At 39.3% G+C, this 27,901-nt stretch overlaps 2 protein-coding genes across 3 annotated transcripts in view; one reads left to right on the top strand and one right to left on the bottom strand.

Annotated features, from left to right (window-relative positions):
* The window catches only part of LOC110951491 (phosphatidylinositol 4,5-bisphosphate 3-kinase catalytic subunit alpha isoform-like), a 31,510-nt gene extending 12,515 nt beyond the window's left edge, over positions 1-18,995 (top strand). Inside the window, exons 10-26 of the mRNA XM_022194582.2 lie at positions 550-635; positions 1,115-1,220; positions 3,082-3,234; positions 3,424-3,558; positions 6,833-6,957; positions 7,215-7,296; positions 7,619-7,783; positions 8,113-8,216; positions 8,338-8,509; positions 8,753-8,859; positions 8,972-9,093; positions 9,615-9,693; positions 9,785-9,955; positions 10,958-11,075; positions 11,706-11,857; positions 12,299-12,461; positions 12,618-18,995. Of these exons, the coding sequence (XP_022050274.1) occupies positions 550-635; positions 1,115-1,220; positions 3,082-3,234; positions 3,424-3,558; positions 6,833-6,957; positions 7,215-7,296; positions 7,619-7,783; positions 8,113-8,216; positions 8,338-8,509; positions 8,753-8,859; positions 8,972-9,093; positions 9,615-9,693; positions 9,785-9,955; positions 10,958-11,075; positions 11,706-11,857; positions 12,299-12,461; positions 12,618-12,725 (2,148 nt within the window). The 3' untranslated portion in view covers positions 12,726-18,995. The remainder of the gene's footprint in view (positions 1-549; positions 636-1,114; positions 1,221-3,081; positions 3,235-3,423; positions 3,559-6,832; positions 6,958-7,214; positions 7,297-7,618; positions 7,784-8,112; positions 8,217-8,337; positions 8,510-8,752; positions 8,860-8,971; positions 9,094-9,614; positions 9,694-9,784; positions 9,956-10,957; positions 11,076-11,705; positions 11,858-12,298; positions 12,462-12,617) is intronic.
* kng1 (kininogen 1) lies at positions 18,586-27,901 on the bottom strand. 2 transcript variants are annotated; one of them, XM_022194583.2, is made up of 9 exons: positions 27,713-27,901; positions 27,413-27,512; positions 25,189-25,317; positions 24,377-24,493; positions 24,173-24,248; positions 21,937-22,106; positions 21,735-21,845; positions 21,547-21,642; positions 18,586-19,367 (listed from the first exon to the last, which is right to left on the bottom strand). In XM_022194583.2, exons 2-9 carry the CDS (start codon positions 27,476-27,478, stop codon positions 18,999-19,001), a joined length of 1,134 nt encoding a protein of 377 aa, XP_022050275.2. In that variant the 5' UTR covers positions 27,479-27,512; positions 27,713-27,901; the 3' UTR covers positions 18,586-18,998. The 2 variants fall into 2 exon arrangements, with proteins under 2 accessions (XP_022050275.2, XP_022050276.2); XM_022194584.2 differs by having other exon boundaries at positions 27,413-27,509.

The raw sequence follows: 27,901 nt of genomic DNA, 5'->3' as shown, positions 1-27,901 counted from the left end.
TCCATTTATATTATGCTGATATGAATGGTAGATGGCAAAGTATGAGGACTGACCTTTTATTAACCAAAAACCAAAACAAAACACGAGAGTGATATTTATTATAGTGTTGTAGGCCACCAACAATAGGAATCTCTGTACATGCGTAAGTATGCGAAATTAAGATGTGTTTTGAGTGTTTTTTCGGCTGTGCACCATGTCCCTTCTTCTAATTTCCTAATGTCCTGCTGAAACAAAACCATCATTTGAGGTTTCATGTGAACAAAGACTTTGACAGAAGGAAAGCAGTACTGATAGCTCATGTTGGTTTGCTGTCAGGAATCATATTTGTAAATGTAACTGAACTGCCAGACTGCATGCCATGTAAGAGCACTGAACATTTAATTTGACAGCTGTTACAGGCCAGCAAGCTTTTACTTCTGAAGTATACACCAGTGTCTGAAAAAAATGTGGAATTTAGAGTGATATTGTTGTATTTTGTTGTTGTTGTCACTGTTATCCTCTGCTTAATTTTTCTCTTTGATCCATTTTGCTTCCCCTCATTATGTGTAGATATATGTGAGGACAGGCATATACCATGGAGGGGAGCAAATGTGTGACAATGTCAACACACAGAGGGTACCCTGCTCCAATCCCAGGTAATTAACTACTGTAAAAGAAATAAATATTCTTAATTCACAACATTGGACCTCATAAAAATATAAATAATTATTGCAGCAGTGATTAACAAATAGGATGCCTAATAATGGAAGTGAGTGTAACTTTGATACAGTTTCATGGTATTTTGCTGAAATAGTCCTGTAGTCAATCTACACCTCTAATTTACATCAAGCAAGCAGAGGCAGGAGGGTAAGTTAACAGTTTAGGGGGTGGATGGTAACACTAACCTGCTGTATTATATTACTGTTCAAGCTGTCTTGATTCTCACTTATAGCTTTGTGGAGCAGTCTTCTGTTAACACAATAAAACAGGATACAACAACATTTGTTTTTTACCTAGAAGAATAGTAGTTTGTTGCCCCTTTTGGTGATAGGTTGACTTACAGGCCTGCAAGTGAGATTTTCTTTTTTTTTTAGCTTATCTAATTGTCTTTGTATCCCCGTTATTCTTCCTACAGGTGGAATGAGTGGCTCACCTATGATATGTACATCCCAGACATCCCCCGTGCTGCCAGACTGTGCCTCTCCATCTGCTCTGTGAAAGGCAGAAAGGGAGCCAAAGAGGTATGATAGAACACAGTGAAGGCAAGGAGCCCACAGTGTACCCTAAGTTCACAATTGGTGGAGGTTCAGTTGCAAAAAGACAAATGCTAGGCTGTCTGAATATCAGTTAGGTATATCTATGAAGAAGTAAAATACTCATGGTAACAGCAATGTTAAAACAGTTGAATTAAGTACTTTGGTACATTTAAAAAGGGAAAATACTTTAAGGCAAAAATAATGTATAGTGGAGCCCAAACAAAACCATATTGGAATACATATTTACCTAATGCCAGTAAGAGTAAACGATATCAGCCAGACAGTGCTGTTGTTATCACCAGCTAAGGATGACAAATAGCTGATGACTTGTGCCTGAACAATGGCATGCTATTCCATCCTGGAAGCACTTATATGTTTCAGTGCCTCTTTTGTGTGCCTGTGCTTAGTGTATGCAGCTCCTCTGCCCTGCATGTCAGTCTGTCTGAGTATATATGTCCAAGGTGAATGGAAGCTGTGGTATCGTCTTTGGTTCTGTTTAATTACTAATCAGCCATGGGCACTGTGGTGGCAGAAAACATCAGCAGAAGAGACTTTTCCATTCATGTCAGAATATGCTGTGCTCGTGCAAGCTACAATGAGGGGATTTTGTGAAATAGTTGTTAATTGTTGTTCCTCAAACTCTTGTGAAATTTTTTGGAACTAAAAACTCACCACATCTGGTGCACTTATACTGGTTCATTTTTCTTCCATCTCCTTCTGGTGGAAAAGCTGGACAACAGAGGTGTGTGTGTGCGCGAGTGTGGAGTGTATCAATGAATGCCAGACATGGATATTGTAACAGACACCTGGGGTGAGTCCTGTCTCCTGCTGTGCCATGCTAGGTTGAGGTCAGGTTAGCGGATGCTCTTTCATGCCCCACCTGAATTAAAGATAAACACTTTTCTACAGCAGCCCTTTGTTCCAGCACTCACTATAAATAGGTGCGTTTTGACTGGCTGTCCTCATGTAACTCTGTCTGCTGCTGTCTCGGTCTTTGTCACCTGGTTCCATTGCTGACCTTTAGTAAAAACTCACTGTGACGATTAAGATGTTATCTACATTTTTGTTGCCTTTGTGTGGGTTTACAAGTTTGATTTAACACAAACGGCACAGTTAAATTGATTTGTTTTCTGCCATGGAAATGAAGACTGAGGATCATGAATCCATTGCACCATAAAAAGGCATTGAAGTACACATATATAGTCTGTCAGGATGCGTAATGTATTGTCGTTATAAAGTGGGCAACTTATTTAATGTTTGACAAAAGGATTCAGTCCTCACTAAAATGGATTAGAAATGGTTAGTTGTTACTGAAAACAGAACAACACAATGAAACCTTTACCAATCCTCAAAAATCTTAAAAACCTCGTAAAAGACCACGTGTACAGGATATCAACAAACTGCAAACTAGTACACAGAAGGTGCATACAGGGCATTCACCAATGAGCATCTCCTCTGTCTGTCTAACCAAGAGCAAAACATACCTTTTGAAACTGGAAACTAACTAATATCCCCAACCCATACAGAGTTTCAACAATATGAGACAAATTAAGTATCTGAAGATATGAAAAGCAGGGAAATTTGAGATTCTGTTTGGTTGTCAATAAGCTTGCTTGTGAATATGTTGCCTGAGCTCCGTTGAATTTGTTTTACAAAAGCAGATGTATTACTTCTTATTATTTGAGTATTGCATTAACCTTTTTTGATAATTACCATAAGTCTGTGTTGCATCTTCAGGGCACAAGTGAGAAAACCTTAGTATGACTTTACAGCGTATTTTCTTGTTCAAAGTCTGTGAAATAATCAAACTCATTTTTTCTGTGTTTGTGTCTATTCTGTTTCCCAGGAGCATTGTCCACTAGCTTGGGGTAATATCAACTTGTTTGATTATACTCACACTCTGGTGGCCAACAAAATGGCTCTTAACCTCTGGCCCGTTCCTCACGGACTGGAAGACCTCCTCAACCCCATAGGAGTCACTGGATCTAACCCCAATAAGGTATTTAAATTTATCATTGGGTTGTGTAAGCAAAAGACAACTGAAAAACAAAATTATTTTTCACATTATTGTACAAAACATGGAGCATAAGAAGGTGACAGGTTTTCACATTTGATTGGGAGTTTGACTGTTTGTGTAAATTATAATATTGTACAAATCTGATAATATTGAAAATTCTATATTATCCAGGAAACCCCATGTCTGGAGCTGGAGTTTGACCACTTTAGTAGTCCAGTCAAATACCCAGACATGAATGCAGTAGAAGATCATGCAAACTGGACCATCTCAAGGGAGCTGGGGTTTAACTACAACCTCTCAGGACAGGTAATTTAAGCTACAATTCTTAAACGGCCCTTACTCTACTTTTGGGGTTTCCCCTTATCTGTGTTATGCTATAGCTTTTTTGTGCATGTTAAAGGTGTGCAAATTTACAAAGCTCAAACTCCTCGCCAAAGGTGGTCATTCTCTACCACAGATCACACTGGTCCTTACCTGCTTGAAGTGTTGGGTTTCAATTTTAAGCTTTTGTTCTATTACTTATCCATGTCACCATTTACCACATTTGCACCCCACCCTCCCCACCCCCCAGATTCAAACAGAGAATTAGCACCTGTCTCACAATCTGCAATTATTTCCTTGCTAGAGCCACTTTTGCTGACTCTAAAATGTCTCAGCACACCAAATCTTCTGTTGTTGGCTGAAGCAGCAAGTTCTAATGCCATCATTTGTAGTGTAATATTCTTTGGGTATGTGCTAAAAGTAAAAGATTACATAATTAGGGGAATGCTGTTAAACTGAAGAATAGAGTTAACATATATGTATAAAATACATAATGATGAATATTCTAGTATGTTTTGATAGTATGGTGTGTATCTGTGGAGGACGCACACACACACACACAGCCAGAAGGTCACAAAGTATAAACTGTAACTTTGGTGTGAAAACAAATCACATGCTCTGTAGAAAATGATATGTGGTGTACTCAAAACATAATGGTGTAAACATAAGGTATTATAACTTTTAAAATATATTAAAAACATAACGATACATAAAGGTATCATATGCATGAAATCGATCACAATATAATAAGGGTAAGATGTGGAGCAAAAAATTGGAACATGTCTGGACATATTCTCTGAATAACATGACCAAATGATAACCTAATGTCCTCTGAAGGGAGTGATCTGGGGTGAAATATGATAAGCTGATGTCATGATCTCACTGATTTAGAAAAGTATGATGGTCTCAAAACTGTCACTCTTATCATATGATATGACCAACTCTCACAGCATAAAAGATGATGCCCAGCTCAGTATCTTTGGTTCTTCCTGGGGTGTTGTCACTGTTAAGAACTACTCCTGGATTTATGTCGACTGTAAATCCTGCTGCCACCGAATGCTGACTTCTCTTGGTGATTCTTTTTGAAGATCTTTAACATTTGAACACGGTCAAATCTTCGACTCTGACCCATGATTTGTGACTTAGATTACACTTCATCACCTGCACTCCCAACATCTGAGCAACTTAAGACTTATTATATTACTTTTGATTTTGATGGCAATGTCCCCACATTAGTAAGAATGCCCAATTATAATACTGATACTTTGTGTTAGCACCTTGTGCAGCTAGTGTGGTTCATGTAACCATTAGCTTTGATTGAATGGCCACAGACCTGAGCTATGTCATAGCTGCAATGTTGAGAGATGCCATTGCATGAATTGTATTGTTCACTGTTCAGTTCTGTTTCCTACACGTGCAGTTGACCTCTGGAGTTTTGTTGCCAGCCAACTGCTTCTAGTTCCTGTGTCCTCAGAGAATCTGGACTAACAGTTTGTAACAAACATTGTCCAGCTGACCGGTGAGAGTAGATTGGGCATTTGTGGGCGTTTTAAAGAGAACACAAGCTAAAACAGAGCGTTATAAACAGAGTGTGAGATGAGGTCCTTCAGCAATATACAGTGTAAAAAAATAACCCCAAAGATACTGTTCTAAGTTAACTTAATATTAGATTTTTAAAATTGTATTTCTGTGTTTTTAAACATACACACTGAAACTGCATCAAGGCAACCCCACCACCCGATGTTTTCACGGTTTCATATCTGTACGTGCCTCTTAATTTGACATCTCAGAGACCAGTGTGGAGCTTGCTGGTTTGAGTTTGCATGAGGATAGGAATGTAAGGGTTGTGTATGTGTGGAGAACGTTACAAAATTCTGTTTGTGGCGGATGGATGAGAGTGTGAAATCGAGCAATAAGGTCGAGTACCTTAGTTACAGTACTAAGACACATAATATATCTCCACCTTCAACATTTCACTAAAAATAACCATTTTATTTTTTCAAGTGACAGAGCTCAAGTATTTGTTTTTCTTTAACATGTATCAAATACACAATTACAAAGTGCAGATGAAGATATTATTGAAGGTGTTTGAATTTCCTGTTCGTGAGACTTGTGTATGGACATGTAAGACATTTTGACAGTGACATGTGAGGACCCGAAAGTGACTGCTTAAGGGGGAGCTTCACCCGGCCGAGTACTAAAAATGACCAATGTTGAAAGCTTCATATAGCACACACTTTTTTCATTTTGAACAACTGGATTGAAATTAAGTGCCGATTTCTCCAAACTTGAGAAACCTCAACATTTTTTGTCCGACTCTGTAGTGCTAGTGTAAGTTACTGTCTTCAGTTATTCATGTTGGTGTAGATGGTGCTCTGTCTTATCAGATTTATAAATAATGGTGTGTGGCATGAGAACCATGCCTTCTGATGTGTTAATACAGCATGTGGTTGGAGTTACTGTGACATGTGAGAGGATGTGAATGGTGTGAGATGATGTGTTTAGTTATTCATGATGTGTGTGTCAAATGTGAGGAGTGCCCAACTCGTGGTGCGATGATAATATCCTCTGGCTTGATCCTGACCAGAAAATTATTTGATCCTGTCTCAAGCATAATTAAAATCTAAATTAGCATCATGTTTGTACAGTCAGAAATCAGGCTTGTTTTTGTTAAGGAGGATGATTGGGCAGGGGACAAAAGAACTTTTCTACAGATTTAACACTTGGCTTATCAGACTGATGACCAAAAATGGAAAGCTCAAATTCAGGATTAGAGGGCATTGTCAGGGTTGTTAAGCGCCTGAGCCTCAAGACCAATGTGCACAGCATCTGGCTGCATTGTGTTCCAGCTGCTATCTGGCTTGGTCTCAGGATCTACTGGAAACATTTCACAATCGGTTTGTTATTCTGCAGCTCAGTTTACAATATAGTTTGTGTTGTTTTGCAGACTTTCTTTTGTTTTACAAGCATTAATACACTTTGCAGTTTATTTACATGTGGAAAATGATGCTTTCTGGCTGTACTGAATGTGATAAACATCGGCTGCTACTAAGCTTCTCTGTGATGACTCATTTTAAATAGCCAGTCTCAAAGCCCCTGGCATGAACCTGTATTTTTGTTTATTTTGTCTGTTGTTGTGATTGTATAATGAGTTTATCTGCAGCTTAACAGCTTGGTAATGACTGCTTCATGTAGATGCTTAATGCTGGTTATGTAATAATGTAGTGTTTCACAGTGTTTCATTTCTGTGGTGTTTCAGAGCAATCGTGTGGCCAGAGATCACGCCCTGACAGAGAGTGACACTGAGCAGCTAAGGCAGTTGAGTAACAGGGACCCTCTGTCAGAAATCACTGAACAGGAGAAAGACTTTCTCTGGCGACACAGGTAATTACCCTGCCCACAGACGCAACACCACACTGCTTTACCATATGACTCTTGAAGTGCTATTTTCTGTCATGGCCATGCTGTGTAGAATGGCATCAAATTCACAGGTCAGAGTCTTACATATCTACAAGTAAATGCACAATCTAGTTTGCTGAACACTCTACATGTACTTGCTGGATGTAGATATGTAAAAACAACTGGTTGCGATTGAAGCTGGGTAACAGATGACACATGCGCCCTTTTTCTTTCTCGACCAGGCACTACTGCATGAACATCCCTGAGATCCTCCCCAAGATCCTTCTTGCTGTGAAATGGAATTCCAGAGATGAAGTAGCACAGGTAATGCCATGACATTCATACATGCTTGTTGTGTAAACATACTTATATATGATCTGTGTCTGATAAATGGCAAGGACATACCTCCTTTTTGTTTATACGTGTCTGTGAAAATGCAGACCAAATGGACTTTTTACACTCCATTTTAGCTACTTAGCTGTAGCATGCAAAATCACAAGCTTTCAAGGGTACTGTACAGAGCATAAATGCATTTCATTTAAGATCGCTGGGATGTTTTCCATCTCTTAATAAAATTTCAATCCACTTAAATAAGTCTGTCACTGATATGCATTTTCTCCTAGTTCTCGATTTGTGTCTTTTCCAGATGTACTGTCTGTTAAAGGAATGGCCATCTATCCGTCCTGAGCAGGCCATGGAGCTACTGGACTGTAACTATCCAGACCCCATGGTCAGACACTTTGCTGTCCGCTGCCTTGACAAATACCTGACTGATGATAAACTGTCCCAGTATCTAATCCAGCTTGTACAGGTAGGTGGAATCAGTCTGGCCTATTGAATATACAGAAGTTTAAAAACAAAGATATAGAACATCTGAAATTCGCACAAGATGACTGTAGAATAACATTCTTCAGCCTAAGTGTCCTCAAGAACGCCTTTATTGGAAAGTAGCTTTTGCTTTGCTTGCTCATTTTTTGCTGAAGACTTTCTTGTGTGTTATGCCTCAGGTTGTATTTTGTGCTCAGTGTACAGAGACTCCATGGTGGGGAGACATCACAGAGTGTGAAATGACTAATCTGAGCCTCCTCTGTGCATCTTGTTCTTTCCTTCCAACCTTCCCTCTCTCTCCTCCTGTTTAAGGTATTAAAATATGAGCAGTATCTAGACAATCCCCTGGCCCGCTTTCTCCTCAAAAAGGCCCTGACCAATCAGAGGATAGGACATTTCTTCTTCTGGCATCTCAAGTGAGTCACCTTTCAGACTGTTGTTTCTTCATATTTATGTACATTTCCAGAAGACTAAAAACTCGTCTTGCGTCTCTGCTTCTCACTCTGTCTTATCCTTCTCTATGTGGCTTCCACACAGGTCAGAAATGCACAATAAAACAGTGAGCCAGAGGTTTGGGCTGCTGTTAGAGGCTTACTGCAGGGCCTGTGGAATGTACCTCAAACACCTGAGCAGACAGGTGGAGGCTATGGAGAAGCTCATAAACCTCACCGACATCCTTAAACAGGAGAAGAAGGATGAGACGCAGAAGGTAAGGATGATGACAAAGCACATAAATATTCAAGTGCGTTTAAGTTTTTTCTATTTTGTTCATTGAAATAATGAACATCTGAATGTGTGGTCACGGATACTTTTAGCTTTGCTTGTGCAATTTGTCCTCACACCAATCTAGTTACTTTTAGAAGATATATGAGAGAGCATGTGTATGCATATGCATGTACACATTTTTGTGCAATCATTTGTAATGTTGTGGCTGTATGTGTCTCTTGTGGAGGTCCAGATGCGGTTTCTTGTGGACCAGATGAAGAGACCAGACTACATGGATGCTCTGCAGAACTTCACCTCTCCTCTCAACCCTGCACATCAACTGGGAAACCTGAGGTCAGCAGAGTGTGTGTGTGGGCATGCAGAAGTGTGGATGCGCATAAATTGGGTTTAATATAAAAGAAAAGCTGAGATGATTTATTGACTTTGAGGTCTCATTTGTGCACAGGTTAGATGAATGTAGGATCATGTCATCCGCAAAGAGGCCGTTGTGGTTGAACTGGGAGAATCCCGATATCATGTCTGAGTTGCTGTTTCAGAATAATGAGATAATCTTCAAAAATGGAGACGGTAACACACACACACACACACACACACACACACACACACACACACACACACACACACACACACACACACACACACACACACACACACACACAGCCTGCTAAGCCATCTGCTGTACACTGCTGCCTATACTGTTCCTGCTAGAAACCGGCTTGTCGGGACAAATCAACACGTGTTTACATTAATGTCATAGCATTTACCATGAATGCATGAGTGCCCATTATTTTTATGACACTTTCCTGAATGGGAGCTTTAAATACTGGGTATTATATGAAACTTACCCTCTATTTCTTAAACTTGTCTCTCTCTGACTCACCTCATATGATTGTGACCGTATCTAAAAGCTTCATGATTTGTCTTACAAAAGATGCAGCATAATTGCAGTTTAGATGCTGCAGAATGTCTTCCAAAGCTAAGCTGTTTATTATAATCTGACTAATTTCTCCTTATACTGTCTGTTTGCTTATTTTTTAAGTATGCCAGGGTGTAATTAACCGTTGTCCTTGTGCCTGTGTTTGTTGTAGACTTGCGCCAGGACATGCTGACGTTGCAGATTATTAAAATCATGGAGAATATTTGGCAGAATCAAGGACTGGACCTACGGTACTGCTCTCTCTCCTGTGTCTTTCTGCTTCAGTATCTTCAGTATCCAAATGCATGAGGCTGAGAAAATGTGCTTATTGTGTGTCTGCAGGATGTTGCCCTATGGCTGTCTGTCGTTAGGAGACTGTGTGGGCCTCATAGAGGTGGTTCGCAGCTCCCACACCATCATGCAGATTCAGTGTAAAGGAGGTTTGAAAGGAGCCCTGCAGTTCAACTCGAATACTTTGCATCAGTGGCTCAAGGACAAGAACAAGGGCGAGATGTGAGTTCTCTCCTGATACAGTTTCGACACCAGCTTCATTAGACACTATAGATCGATGTCCATTAGAGTCCTGAGTCTTTGGGATCCTAAAAGAATGTCTTGGAGAATTTATCAGGGTTCCTGCAGATGCTTAGGAACTCTTTAAAAATGAGAATTTGCAGACACAGGAAGCAGAAATTTTATGCATTTCTTTTTTCTGATTTGACAATTTAGAGTCTCAAAGCAATTAGTAACAGTTGTTTTTTTAAAAAAAGGATTCACCATGCCGACCCAGACAGTGAAACAACAACTATAACTTTGCTTGTAGCTCAAATTCTTACAGCACATGCATCAGTAAAAAATTCCATGAAAATAAGATATTCACCCAAAAATTCAGTGCGTGTTTAAAACAGACAGCAGGTAGTGTATGCAGGGTAGTGTATTTTGTGGAGAAGTGTTGCAAACGCTGTTTTGTGTGTCTCACTCTGCATGTGGAAATTGAATTCCACATGCAGAGTGAGACACACAAAACAGCGAGGCTACCAACCAACAGATGCCAGGTATGTCCCAGGTCTGTACCATCCCAGAATACCACGCCTCCACCGCATGTCTGATAGAAGCCCCGGGACAAGCAGCAACAGATAACATTCAGGTGTACGCCTACACAGGAAGCAGGTATTGTGCTGTCTGAAAATGGTGACCGAACACCAATCCTGCAAGTTGAATGAGGGAGGAAGAGCCTTATTCCATATTGTGCTCCCGGATTCCAATTTTTTCCACACACCTGCATACACTTCACACAAAACAGTCTACAGTAGCAAGTTTCTGAGTAACACTAAAAAGGCCTTAAATGTAGTTTGCTTGTAGCTGTAGGAACCTTGATTTATTTGTTTCTGTAGCTAGTTTGTGTATGTGTTTTATAGAATAGAATTTTAACTATTTACCAATTTCTAATTTCCTTTTAAAATACAAAATGACAATAGCTTCTTACTGGCATGTGTGTATATTTTTGCTTTTATGCAGGTATGATATGGCTGTAGATCTGTTTACAAGGTCCTGTGCTGGCTACTGTGTAGCTACATTTATTCTCGGGATAGGAGATAGGCACAACAGCAACATCATGGTCAAAGATGATGGACAGGTAAGTTGTATATGCACACATTTACAGCACACAGTATGAACAAACCTGCTTAATGTTTCAGTCCAAGGCAGATTTAAATACACTTGTTGTCAATGAATAGGTATTACTCTCTGAAGCGTTATTAATTCTATATTCTGTTAATGAAATTCTGAGTTTTTTTGTTAATACATACATATGCCATTTTGTTGTTTTGCTTGTTGTTTCTGTGTTGTAGAAACAGTGTTGCATTTTTGTACTTGTACATGCTGATTTAATCCCCATTAAAATACATGACTGCTTGAAGAATGAATATCGGTGAAATGGTCGTTCACCTGTGTTTTGGAGAGTAGAAAAGAGGATGCACAGCTAGAAACATTCTTCCCTGATTTTCTTAATTTAGTCTAGCAGGGATTTGCTATTGTCTGGCGCTTCTACCGTAAGATGTATAAGCCAGTGCCTGGCTGACGAAATAGCCGCACTCATTTCTGTAAAATAACTTGACGTTGGTGATGAACAATTGGTACTGTTGCCTTTTTTTTTTTTTCCCCTGTGGGTCCTGTAGTGTATAGATTTAACTTCAGAGAAGGTTTACTTGTAAGAAAGTACCTTAATCTTGACTTTCTTTGTTTTTCTTTGTTCGTCCTCCTTCAGTTGTTTCATATAGATTTTGGCCATTTCCTGGATCACAAGAAGAAGAAATTTGGCTACAAGAGAGAGCGAGTGCCCTTTGTACTGACACAAGACTTCCTCATCGTCATCAGCAAAGGATCCCAAGAGTGCGCGAAGACCAAAGAGTTTGAAAGGTACGGCAGCATCGTAACATCTTCTTTTCCCTAATCAGTGTGTCTGTCATTTTTTAAGTCATACCTGCCACTCTTGTGCTTTGTTGGCTGGTTGAGCTACAGTGCTCGTTTTGTCCTATTGAGAAATAAGATGGGTAACTGACTGACATATCAAACTATTGTGTTTTTCATACACTTGCTTTAAGTGATGACAAATTGGAGAACTCAGTTTTTTTAAATTGTGAAAACATATTAGAATGAAAAATAAATGGTTTCAGTTTATTGCGTTTGGTGGGGTTCTTTTCTTGTTGATTTTCTTCACCTTATTTTACCCCTGACGCATTTCCCCTGAGCTCGTCCAGCTCACACTTACATAATTTTTGGTGCTGCAGCCACCAAGCAAATCATATAAAAAGTTACATTTTTTAATTTGTCTTCATCACATTCTCTGTCTCACTCCAGGTTCCAGGAAATGTGTTATAAAGCTTACCTGGCCATCCGGCAGCACGCCAACCTCTTCATCAACCTGTTCTCCATGATGCTGGGCTCTGGCATGCCCGAGCTGCAGTCATTTGATGACATTGCGTACATCAGAAAGACACTAGCCCTGGAGAAAAGTGAGCAGGTAAGCAGGCTGTTCTCTACCCTCCCATCTGGCCTGTTCTGATAGTATTTTGTATGTTTTGTGATCTTAAAATATTCTGGTGTTTTGCGGTCAACTTGCTCAACTTCTGAACTGTCATCTTCAATACCTCTTATCTTCTTCTTCTTCATTGTGCAGGAGGCATTGGACTACTTTATGAAACAGATGAATGATGCTCACCATGGAGGGTGGACCACCAAGATGGACTGGATATTCCACACAATCAGGCAGCATGCACTAAACTGATCTCCCGCACGCACACAAAATCCACCGTCCCACCGTGGGAGGATTTGCTTCGCTCAGCCAGATCCAGATGCAGCTTCGTCTTTCATGGAGTTTTCCTTCTTCCTCCACAACCCGCTCACTGATGATGGAAGTCTGATGTTTTTTTTGAACAGCTTTTTTGTTTCCTTCATTTTCTTGGCATCATTATCTGCCTTTTTGTGTGGTCTTGGTGATGCCCTCACACTACCCTTTGCTTGTTGTATACATGAGAGCATCTTCCTCATGCCTCTGTGAAGATGTGTCCTACCTGGCTGATGCTTGTCTCCCTTTCCACTATGCTTCCGCAGTTTTTTTCCTCCAAAACGGAACAAACTGGGAAACCGAGGAAATTCTACCCCAATACTTTGCTGCTCTCAGAGGAAAAACAAATTGGACAAAACAACATAAAGAAGGTATATGTGCCAAGGTATAAATGTAGCCACAAAGTAAGTTCAACTTGCTGCCCTTCTGCTGTATTTGAGCTGCACTGTGGCTCCACCCAGAGAGAAGTTGCTTGGGAAACTTTTGTTCAAATCTTGTCACTGTTGAGAAGACAGCGGGCACAAGGAACTGTCTAAATTATTTGACATAATAACAGTATTACTCAAATGTGTTGTACCGTACAGGATTACTGGTGTATGGGAGCTTCTATGATGTCTTCCACCATCTTTGCGGTAAAGTTGTCCTTCAGAGATGATTTGGCATCAGCTTTCCCACCTTTTAAATCCTCATGCGAAAAATTTCAAGGCTCGAAAACTGCAGAAGAGTCTTTGGGTTATTTTGCACAGCTCGACAGTCTCCCACGACCTCAAAGAAACAGCACTGCACCTTTGGGAAATGGTGGTGCAGCTTTAGACTCTTGCATAAACTTCAGGGTGATGATGCCTCTCCATCAGAAACAGCACTTAGAAATACCAGAATAATATACAGATTTATTATGACTTTTTAAATTTATTTATCTACCTAGTTTCTTTCAGTTTCCACAAAAGCAAACCCCAACTCTTGAGAAAAACGTGCTATTGTTGGTGTAAATATCTTTGGAGTTTCATGTATTTGTGCTGCCTGTTTGCAGCTTTTTCTAACTGCCATGTGCGCAACCGCTTCCCCCTGTTTAGCTCATGTTAACAGATTAACACTGCTGATGCTTTTTTAGCCTCCGTTTCTTTTAAGTTATACATCTAATTTGGCCTTATCAGCAGCCCAATTTGTTTCATTGTGGCTATTTTGCAGCCGTACTCAGAATAATTTGTTTAGGGATGTAAAATGGAAAGAGTCAAAGTGCCAATCTCACATTTTATGAATAATGGGACCTATATTAAGCCTCTGGCTGTCTGTTTTGTTGGCAAACAGAGGCCCAGGGGAATGTCATGTCTTCCTCTTGATAAAATGCCTTGGCATCACAGCACAACACTCCAAAACACTGCACACTACTAAGCTCCACAAATTCTGCTTAAGCAAGCTGTAGTAAGAAAACCATGACAGCTATATTTAGTGTAAAGGCAGAGTTTGTAGGAAAAGGTCGACTTCATGTTGATGGGTTTTTAGCTTGTTTCCCATTAGAATGTCTTTAAACTATTGACCCGAGTGTAAAATATATCTCATTACGTGTTTATGACATATTCAGTAAATATATTTTATCCAGAAGACACTTCACTGAGTCCAGAACCCTGACAGTATTTGAGCCATGCTTTCTTTAGTGAGGTGCCATTAAGGTCATGCTGTACACCTCAGTCTCAGTGAAAGTAAAGTTACAGCATCTTAATGAAGCAGCGCTGTGGGCGAAGTTTAATTAAGAGAGCAATTTGAACAATTCTTTTTAGTTTGATTGGATAGATCTAAAGAGGATCTGGCTTTGTAAATGCAGAGCCTTACAGAGCCTCAGATGGGTGACAAATTATTGGAAAAACCTGATCTATCGTCTTCTGTCACCAGATCGCAACCCAGTTGAGCCCCTATAGCAACATCAAAACACCAAACAGGGGAAAACCTTTTGGAGGAGTAGTGCTCCATTTCGCCAGTAGAGTTGCAGAGACATGGAGAATAAATGCCAAGGTGCATTGAAGCTGTTCTTGTGGCCCAACCTTTTTACTAAGGCAGTTTATGTTGTTTTTCTCTTTAATTTGTCTTCTGTCCGAGTATAGGGTTGGTCTCCACCTGAACCTCCTACACTTTACTGTTAAGTCAAGGAGCAGAGAGTGATTGTGAAATAAATAAATCAGGCCTTAGCCACATTAGTGTAAACAACATTTTGTCATTTGACAACCTGACACACATTGGAACAGGGTGGGGTTATCTGATCGGCACAATCACGCCATATGATTAATGATTAATTTCTGCATACAACATGAGTCAGGAACAAAAGAGGGTGAAATTTAATCTGAAGATAATCACACTTTGTTACATGTATTTGGCATATAGCAAAAGATAAAGATAACAGCCTAAATGGGAGTAAACAACTTATCAGTCGAACTGAAAAACTCATATGGCATGTTTTACTAAGGAGAGAACATGGTATTTTACAAGAAAGACATTTGAATGTGGATATAGCTAGGTCAGGGCTGCTCAGTGGTTAGCCTCATAGCCTAGGATCTTTCTGCATGGAGTTTGCATGTTCTCCCTGTGCATGCGTGGGTTTTCTCCAGGTTCCTCCCACAGTCCAAAAACATGCTGAGGTTAATTGGTAACTCTAAATTAGTGTGATTTTTAGTCTCTATATATAGCCCTGTGATAAACTGGTCACCTGTCCAAGGTGTCCCCTGCCTTCACCCTAAGTCAGCTGGGATAGACTCGAGCCCCCCACCATCCTAATGAGGATTAAGCAGTGTATAGATATTGGATGGATGGATGGATGGATACATCTAGGTTGTTCTCTTAGAGACCCTGAGTCTGAACTTTGCCAGTTAAATTGATGATTGTATTAAAAAGTCAAAATTGTGGTCTGCCCACATGTGGTGTAATATTATCACAGCATTAACGTACTTAATGGCAAACACGGACCTTATGTGCGCTCATCGTTTTGCATCAGTCATATTTTTTCTCTAAAGTCAGGTGCAGTGCCACTAAACACACAGTAGGAGCTCTCCTCTCATCCGTTGTCCTTCATTTTCCTAACGTGCCAAATCAGGCATCACTGATGCCTGTGAAAGCTAATGTTGGAACTGCATCATGCAGAAAGGCATATCATTGACAGAATTTGAAAAGAAAAAAGTTGGGGTATCCACTTAAAAATCCTAGTTCTCAATGCCTTCTTGTCCAGACAGAAGAACGTTAGCCTAGTATGCATGTTTCTCCAGCAGCATAACCAGTGTGTCTGATGTACGTTCTGAAGCAGCATTAAGCAGTGTGTATGTACAGTTCCAGTCAAATCTCTTTTCTATTGTAGGCTTCATGTGTGACAAACTTGTAGTGCTGTTATCTTTATTATCCTTTCTCATGTATCCTCCGAATGGTGTGAGTGTGTTTGTGTGGCCACATGCATTAACTGTCTTTCTGTACAGGTTGCAGAGCTTCATTGGCAGGCCCCAATGAAAACCCACACTGTGCACATCCATGTGTCTGTGTGTGATGACACTTAACTATTGCGGTGAGGTAAATGTTTTGTAAATCTTTAATTTTTTTTTTCCACTGACTGGTTTGTGCCAGAGAAGAAAAACAAAAAATGCTGAAGTTTTTGCATCATTTAAAAGGACACATTAGGAAGGGGAAACTTTTTTTCATACATGTGTTGTATATGTTTTACTTGAACTGTCATGAAATGGAACCACAGCTGTATTTTGTGAGTTTAGCGCTGAGACGCTGGGTGCAGTGTCTGTTTAGTCGTGAGTGAGTGAGTGTGTATTGTACTGTATGTGAGCACCGAAGGCTGAAGCATTGTGTACAGGCTTGTTTGTTCAATACCGGAAGTGAATGTTCATGATGCCACAGTCCTACATTTCACAGTGAAGTCTGCTACTTAAAGTAATGAAGGACGAATGTGTGCTTGAGGCCAAATTTTTTACATCATTCGCTGCGACGATTCCCACAGAATTTCATAATCTTCAACCTCAAAACTATAAGAATGGCGTCCAGAACCTGCTGTAAATGGCAGTTGTTGCATCTTCCTAGAACATGTTTGTTTCAAAACTCTCCTGATCCCCAGCTTTGGCGTTGAAGTGATGCAGGACTTCTGCAGTAACAGTTGCACTAGTTTTTCCTCCCTGAAGTAAAGCCTTTGGCGGCACCCACGCTTTGTCACTCATAACTGTCACAGGCTCGGATTTATAAATCTGCCTATTACAGGATCAGGTAAATTGGGTTTATCTGTTTTTGTTGCTAAGCCAGCTCGACTGTCAGCAATCAGAAGAAGGCCAGGTATCACAATTATACAAATTGGTTTTATCTGCTAGTTCACTGTAATATGTAGAAAAGGGTTGTTGATCGACTGGTTTAAGCCTTATTTGTGTGCAATAAAATACTGAAAAGTTGAACTAAGAGAGGAAGGAAACCTCTTACTTTTGTCCCTGCTATCATTTGATCTGTGCTCTGATTCCAAGACAAACTGTGGACACAGTAACAGGAACACCCAGAAGATGTAACGCGGTTCAGTGCAATATCCATGCAGTAAATGCTGCCTTTGTGAAGCTTCTAGTGTTCTGTTTTAGTGACCGTCAGACGAGTCTGTATTCGAAGGTGTCTGTTCCTGTTTCTGTTTGTTGACCTGATGGCCGGGTGTTCATGTTCTTTTGTCCACCACAGATATTTGAAGAACACAGCAGAAACATTTTCACCTGTTTATCTTTGTGTAAAACTGTCAAATTCACAGTTTTGTCCTTGTTTGAACACAAAATGTGTCTTTTAAAGAGCCATTAAATGGGCTGCGAACACAACGGATGTCAAGGGTTTGAACTCTTCCATTTGCAGGAAAAAAAAATCTGCCTTGGATCAAAGAGAATTCAGTTACAATGCCGACGGTTTGTAATCCATTTGTAAGCTTCTGAAATATCTCAAATTTTTGGAAATGTGGACTAAATGGTTTGTGGTCTCACGTTATTTTCAGTATGCAGTACTCTAAACTACATTACACTGCGTCACTAATGTATTTCCATACCATGCCATGCTGTCAGAACTTTAACCTATACTATGAATGAATGTACAATGGGCCAATGTATTGTTTTTCACAGCCAACCTGCATGAGATTGGGTGAAGAAGAATATTCTTCTTGCTACATTTAGTTTGTTTTTTTTTACGTAGTCTAATAGGCAGCCATACAGATGTTTATAAATTAATGCCTTAAGTTTGCTCCCTGTAGTTTCTAGGACAGGTTCACCCTCACAATAACCTGAATTTTTATTTATAAATGTATATTGTGTTTGGTTTTTGGCTCGCTGGTCACAGAGTAAAGGTTTGTACCCTGACTGACTGACTGACTGACTGGTCATATGAGTGTTCTGTGAAGGTGTACAAATAAATTTGTTAAAGATTCACCCAGCTGTGTTTGTTCTTGCATGCGTCCTCTCTTATTTGTACATCAGGCCTCCTTCCAAAACCTGTCCATATTGTCGGCTGTAATGTGTAATAAATAGGCTTTATCTAAAGTTTGTCTCTGCTGTTTGCAACACGTAGCAACATAAATTCTTGATTTTGTGTTTTTTAATTTCCAACTGCTGGTGAATCAGGTTGTTGATTCCTTTTTAGAAAGAAGCTTTGTCAAAGGAAGTATGAGGACACCATGTCAGGGAGAAAACATCCAGAACTCTACTTTTGAACATTGCTTCAATAGGTGGTTATTGGAAATGTTCAAAGAAGGAAAAGCATTTCGAGGCATTATTGACGAGCTGCATTTAAATTCACACAGAAAACCAGCAAACAGAACACAGTTTTATTTCTGGTTTGAGAGTTTTCCCTCTTGAGAATGACAGATTTCCAGTGTCCCTTTCAGGGGAACTTAATCACCCATTAAGTAGATTTACTCAAAGGAAACTGGATTGATGCTGCTTTTTCAGATCTAACCAGTAATTAACAGAAGAGCTCTAAAGTCTAGAGTTCTGTCATCATTCCAGCCCTTTCTTCCTGTGCTTTCTGAGGAAATTGGGTTGTTTTCCCTGAATCATTTAAATCTGGTTAGCATCCCTGAAGATGATCCCTCTGAAAAGAAATCACTTTACAGTAACAGAGAACCTGTCTGCAAAAGGAAAGAAAAGAAAAAAAAATGTGTTGGAAGAGCGTGACAACTGAGATTGGTTTGATAACATAAATGTGGCTCTCTTGAGGAAAGATTTATCCCAGCAGGTCTGTGTCACTCAAGAGTCCGTCTGCTGAAGGCTGTGGGGAAGCATCCACCGTCGCCTCGGTAGGTGCAGCATCTTTAGCGGGATGGAAAGCTTTCCAGGGCTTGGAGGGGCAGTGGAAGGGGTTGTCATTCACATCCTCTGTGATAGCAACAACCGCGGCAGTCGGTTTAGGGGCCGTGGTGTCCTCCTCAGAGGACTCCTCCTGGGCCAAAGCTGTGGGGGAGGGTGATGGGGGTGGGGGTGAGGGTGGAGGTGGAGGTGAAGGTGAAGCTGAGGGGGCTGAGTGGGGCAAGGCAACGTTGTAGAGAAGGTTTCTGAGTGGAGAGAAGCCGGGAGGACGACGCCTGGTGTATAGCTGAAGAGAAGACATTCAACATGTTGGTGAATGAGCAGATTTAAACCTTTCTGATGGACAAAGCTGTTTGATGAAAGCTTCTTTGATACTTTACAGCTGACGATCACATTTCTGACATTTTATCTTTTGTCAACAGAGTATATATATATATATATATATATATATATATATATGCAGCCTGGCTCTTGGGATTGGCTATAAAGTGTGCGTATTACTCACTATACATTGTAGAAGTGTTATCTTTATTGCAATATTTCACTTTCTATCTAAAACATGACCCACGTGAGACATTATGTTATCAGAACAGAGGCTGAAGAAGTGTTCAGATCCTTCATCTAATTAAAAGTACCAATGCAGCAATGTAAAAGATGCAAAAATACAAGTAAAGCATCAAAAAAATGCTACTTGAGTAAAATTACATTGGTTCTGCAGTTAAAATATGACTGGTTTGGTCCCTGTGGCTGATTTATACGTCATGACACTGTTAATGGTGAAGCATGTTACTGTCACAGCTGCTGAAGGTTTGAACATCTCTATGACAGTTTCACATACAGAGAGGAAAGAAGAAATCACAAAGAGTGATCCACAAATCTGTTTTCAGCTGTTGGGCTGTTTTGTTGTTGTTGTTTTTTTGTTTGTTTTTGTTGAGGTACATTTGAAAATGTATTGAAATTAAACCATTTGACAAGGTTAGAGGGGGTTAAATAACTATTTGATGAAGTTTTTAACAACTTATAAACCTCTGAAATGTGACCTGATCACTGACTGCTGTTTGGAAAAAGTCACGAGGTTTGGAAATGACCGATTCAATCTTTAACCATGTGCTCAGTTTGAAAATCTAGTTGGACTATCTGTTGGGCTAAAATGTCAATTTTAGAGTAACTAAAGTTGTCAAATAAATGTAGTGAAGTGGAAAATGCAATATTTCATTCTACAGTGTAGTAGAGTGGAAGTAAAAACAAAAAAAGAATAAAATGGAAATACTCTGTTCAAGCATAAGGAAGTCAAAATTGTACTTAAGTACAGTACTTGACTGATACTTTCCAGCACTGCATCAAGACATCTAATTGCATATTAACTCAACATAGTTACCTTTCTTGGTCTGTTATGTTAAAACTAATTTATTCTGACTAGCTAGCATCGTGCATGTTTTCTTCTGAACAGTATGTATAAAGGTTGTAGTTTAAATCTGTGTTGGGAAACTTAACTAATTAACTTATAGTGAAGGTGATTTAAGACACCAGTGTTTTCTCAGAACTATGACAAAATGTTAGACTTTTATGACCGGAGACATGACTCCAGATTAATGTCAGTGCTGCTCGCTGCTGTCCTGCTGTCCTGCAGGTCAAAATTGACCCGTTTTAAAGTTTGAAAATGTGAGAAAAAAAATGTTCACAGTGAAACTTCTGATGTCCACATTTTCAACATTTTGGGGAACTCTTTGAACATTTTTTTTGGTGGAAAATAGAAATGTTAAAAATGTTTCTTTAAGAACATTCACAAAAAAATCAACCAAAATTCAACAAATTTCACTGGATTTTGGTTGCTTTTTTGTGAATGTTCTTAAAGAAAATATTAGAAGTTTTACTGATATATATGGAATCACTTTGGATATTTTTCCTCATTTTTGGAAGATTTTTATTCATTTTTTGAAAATATTTACAAGAATTTTCTTCCCAAATTTGGGGAATTTTTCTTTAAATAAAACTTTTAAGAGAAAATTTTCAGGAATTATTGGGATTTTTTTCAGACAAGGAAACAATATTTTTTGGTGCCCGTAAATGAGGACAACAGGAGGGTTAACCACATGCACAGAAGGTGAAATTATGTCAGACCTGCAGGTTTATCAACCTCCTGTTCAAAGCCTTTTTAATCCCAAGCGGCCTCACTGCTGCTTTAAAGTGAATTTCAACCTTCCGACTATACCTCTCCATCTAACAGCTAAGAACTAGAACCCAGCAGGTCTGTTATTTCACAGCATCCCAACACTGACAGCTTTAGTGAGAATTCTGTGAATCCAAAGACAAGCAAACAATACTGCATTATTATGTGGGGTGACGTCAGCAAGGCTTCATCATGTATCAGCCTTTAGGGTGACATTAGTCTCTGTCCGGTTCATTAATTAGATTTCGAAAGCAGACAAAATGTTGACTTTAGTTTTGTGAATTGTGCCTCTCACCATAGGCAGTGCACCTGGTTCACACTCTAAATGGGCCTGTGGGGTCTCATGTCTCCACGGTGCCACGTCCACTGTGGAGTTACATTTAGCAAACTCCTGCAACACACAAGGCACCCGGTGAGAAGCACATCAGGTTTAATGAGATCACATGAAGTCTTTGCTGATCTGTGTTTCAGCTTCATGTTTACCGCGTTCTCTTCATCGGGGACACACAGCTCGTTCAGGTCTTGATGTCCAGATTTGGCGCACTTGGTCTTCGTCATATCAAATCTCAGCTTGAACCTGAAACCAGCAACCACCTACAGGAAAACACACAGTATGTAGGAGGCAAACCAAAGTTTCGAACATTATCCTCCCTATTTCATCATTTTGATTCCACCCGGTCTCTACCTGTCTGGTAGCGTGGCCGAGGCTTTGCAGGGTGAACAGGTGAGTAGAGTCAGACAAGGAGTTATATTTGGAGATGGAGACATAAAGAGGATGAATAAGATCCTCTGAGTTCCAATCAATCTCCGCAGGGCAGCCCAAACACGGAGCTTTTTCTGGAACAATGTAATCATCTGGAGAGGAGAAAGATTGTGGTAAACAAAAGAAGTGAATAAGAAGATGTACGAGTGGAAACCCAAAATGCGAGAGACTTCAAGTGTATATTGGAGGGAAAAAAAATCAAGAAAGTATGATGAATATATCACAAAAGTTTATATTTCAATACATGTTTAAGGTTCAGGAAATGTAAGAGATGCATGAGGAAAATGCCCTACCTGTAAACAAGGTTAAATAAGCCTGAAAACTATGAAGTTAGACTTTAGGATATCTAATAAACTAGTTAAAGAAAGCCACAGCCCCAATATCCCTCTGTATGTGGATAGATCAACAAAAGACAAGGAGCATGATGGAACATGAAATAGTTACAAAAGTCTGCAATATAACACAACAGGACAGGACAGAAAACATTCACTCGGACAGACATGGAAAAACGGAGTCATACTGTGTTACTCAGAGTTTTGCATGAAGACAAGCTTATTTGTTTTTGTTTTTTTGAGGGGAAAAGCCACAAAGACTGTCTTACAATAGTCCAGACTGCTAAAAACAAGCACATGGATGTACTTTTCCACATTACAGCAAGTCATGACACACTGTGTCTTTAGGGTCAAACCTCACTGAAGCAGGCAAATACTGTTTTAAAGGGGATGTAATATGCTAATTTCTGACTCAATATTTTTATTCTAGAAACCCACTTTGGATGAGACACAAGTTTTAAAACATTATTTATCTTACATCGCACGTTACGCAGCCCAGTTAAACCTCTGACTGAAGCAAAAAGTATTAGCTCTTGTCTCTTTGAGCCCCTCCTCCATAAAAGCCCACTTTCCTCTGATTGGTCGGCGTCCAGAAGCACCCACAGCTTGTGATCATCATAGGTTCCAAAACCTAAACTGTAGCCCTAGTAGCAAACATAATTCATTGCTCTTAATCGGAAGTAACGACTAAATCTATTTGCACATGTTACAGCCTGAATATGAGTGCAGACATCCTCAGCAGCAAAAATTACAGCAATATGTCACTGCTGGGTAAATATTATGCATTTTACCTGCTTTTTTGTGAGACAAAACAACTTTATTCTTTCAGATATAAGCCAATACTAAAAATACTAAAGGTGACATAGCTTTGAGAATTCTTCTTTTGCCAATTATCTGTTGACTACATCCCTGTATTGTTGGTTCTTTTGTGCTGTCAATAGCACAACTCAAGTGCACTGTTTTGCTAGTACATTTACCTACATTTACCAATATGAAACTTACACCTTTGCCACCTTTATACGCATTTACACCATCATTATGACAACATTTAATCCGACATTGTAACGTCATGTATTTGACAGAGAATAAACAAAAGCATCATATTTCTCCTTAAATATACGATGAGGTTTTCCAAGCTGAGCTTTTAAGTTGCAAAACATTTTGGAAGTTGGATGGAGAAACATAGAATCTGTTTACTGTCCACCCACATCAGTCTGATTAGACAAATAGATTAAAGTCCTGACTGTGCCTCTGCCTTTTATGGAGTGATAAGTTAACGTTGTGCTTATTTGCAGTCAGTGTTGATATATTACACAATCAACCCCATTTTGTTTTCCCTGCACCCACCAGTGCACACTCTCCTGCCTGACTCACTGTTTTCTTAATGAAAAACAGGCTCTTGTCTGATGGTAGGCCACAAGGGACTCCTGCCTTAAAAAACAAAACCCTCCATACATGATGAAACCAAGGAACTGTTGATATTATCGGTTTCAGTACCTTTGTCAGTTCATTATATGTGATGAGTCTTTACGGGCCAATTTCCAACATGACACGTGAGGTAACAGGGCTAAATAAGCCACTGGGTTTGCAGTTAATTTCCCAAATGAGGTCCCAAGGTGAAGAGATTTTTAAGCACAGATACAAGAGAGACAGATCAGTTTTCTTATCTGAGTCTCTGCACAGAATACAAAATGTTGCATGGCTTAATTAGAAATGTTTTGCTGCCAATTCTGCTGCGTGCACTTGTGTAATCAAGTGTTGCAAACGCTAATCTGCTGCTGCCACTTGAATTCTAACGAGATCGTTGCGTTCATTCATTCACTCACCGAGCTGACAGTCCACCTGTGTGGTGTCAGCGTCTGAGTCTTTCATGAGGACTGTGGCATTGCAGGAAATGGGCTCCTGGAGGAACAACAGGACAGGTGATGTTCCAAATGTTCAGCAGAATAATGGTTTTGAATGCTCAAGTGTTTACAACAGAGCTTACTGTCGATATTTTTATTAAATATCTTTAATTCCATTATTGTCACCTTGTGTCCAGAGGGCAAATAGTCACATTCAGTCCAGGGTTTCCTGCTTCCTGCTGCACAGTCGCTCCTCCTGCTGGTGAACTGCAGTGAATACACCGAGTCTGAGCCGTTCTCTGACTGGAGACACACAAACACACACGACTGCTGTGAACCAGAGGACAAAGGCTCACTGCTTGTTTTCCTAGAATTTCTTGGTAATCATCCCAAAGCTTCGGTTCCTGTTGTCTTATCACCTTTCAGCACAGAAATATGCAGACGTTTCAGGAGCAACAGCCACTGCATTAACACACATCTAGTCTTTAGCACAACAGAATATAGTTTTTAATTCAGCATATCTGTTGTAAAGTATGGGTAGATCAAATTTTACTTTGTATGTTTCACATTCACTCTATTATTTATGCACTAAATTTCTACACATGCATCTGACAAGTAGCAGTTAATGTAGGGGACATCGAATCAGCTCGTAAAATCTTAATACATTGTCGCAAGGATTGGTCGGGAATGAAAAAAGTTCATTAATACTTGATTTTTAAAAAAAAATTTTGCAGGATTTGCAGCGCCTGTTTAAATCTCTAGTGAAAGACTAAGTCACATCAATCAATCTGACATCATATAGTCAGTCATAGCAAGTACTGTATTCATGTGAGCTGTATTTCCTCGTTTATACTGGTCTGACAACAGCTGTGTGTGGAGTAGTTAAACCAGCTACACCTGCAAAGTCAGTACAGCAACACTGCATGAGCAAACATTAAAACCTAGAAAAAACTTTGAGGAAGTTGGAGAAGGACACACTGTTTTTGCTGTCCCTGTACCTTGCTGGCTGTCAGTATCTGATAGAGGGCCAGCTTGTGCCCAGTAGTTAACCTCTCATTGAACTTGGTCACCGCGGTGTTGATGGCCATCTCCACTGTGGGGTCATCACAGAAGATCAGGACACCCGGCTGGAAAGGAAAGAAAAGATAGAAACATGACTGAATACAAACTCCCAGCAGTGTTAGGACTCTTGATAAAATATTGATAGTTGGAGCTCTGTGGGTCTTATTAGATGATCATCCTTCAGGGAAACTGCCAACAACATACAGCCATACTACTGTTCAAAAGTTTGGGGTCACCCAGACAATTTCATGTTTTCCAGGAAAACTCACACTTTTATTCATGTGTTAACATAATTGCACAAGGGTTTTCTAATCATCAATTAGCCTTTAGCTAATACAATGTAGCATTAAAGGAGTGATGGTTGATGGCAATGTTCCTCTGAGCCCCTATGTAGATATTCAATTAAAAATCAGTCATTTCCATCTATTTACCACATTAACAATGTCTGGACTGGATTTCTGATTTAACTGAGTGCCAAACTCATTGATTATTTTGATAGTCTGGCACTTGTTACTCAATTTATCTACAGATCAAATGCTGTGATGTTTTGTTACAGATAAGGTTCAGTAAATGAAGCAGTTAAACATGACATCAAAATGCTCACCTGTTTAAGGAATAGCATTAGTTAAATGCTATAACATTCTATATATAATGCTGACACTTTCAAAGGGCAGGTTTGCTTCACGGGTATTTATCTTTTGACACTTTAAGGTCATATTTACCGCAAATGAACATATCCAGGACTTGTCGAGCAGACGTGCATTTACACATTTCTATCAGCACAGAGCTTCTCTAATTTGTATTTTGGTTGCTGAGCAGTGAGAACAATATTCAGAGACTTCAGTGAACCAACCAGAAACTTTAAAAGTGAGCAACATGTGTCCCTCACACCCAGAGAAATGGTACTCTGACATTATCCAGTCTGCATGGTTGGTATTTTAATTTTTAATACATTTAGCTTATTACACTTCAGTATTTAAGTAAAGCGTTGAATACAGGATGACTGAATCCTGAAAACTTCTTCTACCATTGCGGCAACAACTTAGCAGCCACACACTGCAAAAACTCAAACTCTTACCAAGTCGATTTGTCTTATTTTTTAGTCCAAATGTCTCATCCCGTTTGACTTAGGATAAATTCACTGAACAAGTGACATTTCAGCAAGATGGAGGGACTTGTTTTAAGACAATGCATCTTAAATATCTTGTTAAGTCAAACAATCTTCAAATTATCTTGTTTTAACCCTCGTGTCGTCCTGCGGGTCAAATTGACCCATTTTAAAGTTTAAAAATGTGGAGAAAAATCTATATATTTTCACAGTGAAAACTTCCACATTTTCAAAACTTTTTGGGAAATTTTTGTTTATTTTTTGGTGGAAAAAAAGAAATGTTAAAAAAATGTTTCTTAAGAACATTCGGGAAAAAAATCTACCAAAATCCAGCGAAATTCACCAGATTTTGGTTGATTTCTTTCCTGAATGTTCTCAAAGAAAATATTAGGAGTTTTACTGATATGTATATATATATATATATATATATATATATATATATATATATATATACATACATATAAAATCACTTTAGATATTTTTAGGATTTTTTTTGGAAGATTTTTGTTTGTTTTTTAAATATTTACCATTTTCATTTTTTTTTACTTTTAGAATTTTTATTTCTTGCCAAATTTGGGGATTTTTTTTTTAAATAAAACTTCTAAGGAAAAAATTTATGGAATTTTCTTCCTGAAGATTTTGCAAATTTTTATAAATTTGGGGGATTTTTTGCTGAGTTTTTGGATTTTTTTCAGACAAGGCAACAATATTTTTTGGTGCCATAAATGAGGACAACAGGAGGGTTAAGACACCTAAGCTTGACAATCCTGGTAAAATATAGCTTAAAATAAGTTTCCCAGCTAATTTTAAGATCTCAATATTCTAAATATCATATCTTATCTCAAGAAATCTTACCAAGCCATTTTTCCCTTGTTCTATTGGCAGATTTTTTTTTCACTTATTTCAAGTAAAAAGTTCTTTGAAATAAGTTGTTTTTTTTCATGTTTTGAGAGGAGCATTTTTTCCAATGTATAGTTCCTCTCATTGCGTCATCTGGGTTTCAATTCCAGACAAACAGCTTGAAGTTCTGGTTTCTGTAACTTTTTCTTTACCTGGCTGAAGACTGAGCTGTGGAGGCACAGCAGGCCCAGCACACACAGCCCCACTCTGCTCCTCATTGTCTGATCCTGATGGACTTTTGGCTCTTTTCTGCTGCAAGATAAAACAAAACAAAAACGTGATAAACACTCACAGTTACGCAAAGAAATCTAAGTGCATTTCATGTCCAAATAACCTCCCAGTACTGCCGGTGTTAGCTGGATCAATCTCAGATTTGTGACTGAAAAAGAAATATGTTCAACCTTTCCAAACAAATTCTTTAATAATATAAAGATTTGTGCATTGCTGCTTACAGTTTCTGAATGTGGAGGCCTGCTGTCGATGCTGCTGGGCTCGAAGAGGAAAAGCTCGACTCCTCTTCACACAGGGATGGACGACCGAGTGAAGTTCTCCTGACAGTGTAGGTGGGAATCCTGAGGAACACAGTGGCACACAGATGGACACACACACAGAGGACAGGAGGGCACAGAGGACACGCACTG

The sequence above is a fragment of the Acanthochromis polyacanthus genome, chromosome 4 (genome assembly GCF_021347895.1).
Source record: "Acanthochromis polyacanthus isolate Apoly-LR-REF ecotype Palm Island chromosome 4, KAUST_Apoly_ChrSc, whole genome shotgun sequence".
In the NCBI taxonomy this organism is placed as follows: domain Eukaryota; kingdom Metazoa; phylum Chordata; class Actinopteri; family Pomacentridae; genus Acanthochromis; species Acanthochromis polyacanthus.
Note: the sequence above shows the minus strand (reverse complement) of the source record. Positions and strands in the feature narration are given on the sequence as shown.

Excerpts from the sequence above, each read along its gene's own strand:
- kng1 (XM_022194583.2), bottom strand. The coding sequence starts at position 27,478 with ATGAGGAGCAGAGTGGGGCTGTGTGTGCTGGGCCTGCTGTGCCTCCAC. Across the intron at positions 22,107-24,172 it reads ACAGGTGGACTGTCAGCTCG|ATGATTACATTGTTCCAGAA; the intron begins GTGAGTGAATGA and ends TCTCCTCTCCAG. Across the intron at positions 21,643-21,734 it reads TCCCCGATGAAGAGAACGCG|GAGTTTGCTAAATGTAACTC; the intron begins GTAAACATGAAG and ends TGTGTGTTGCAG.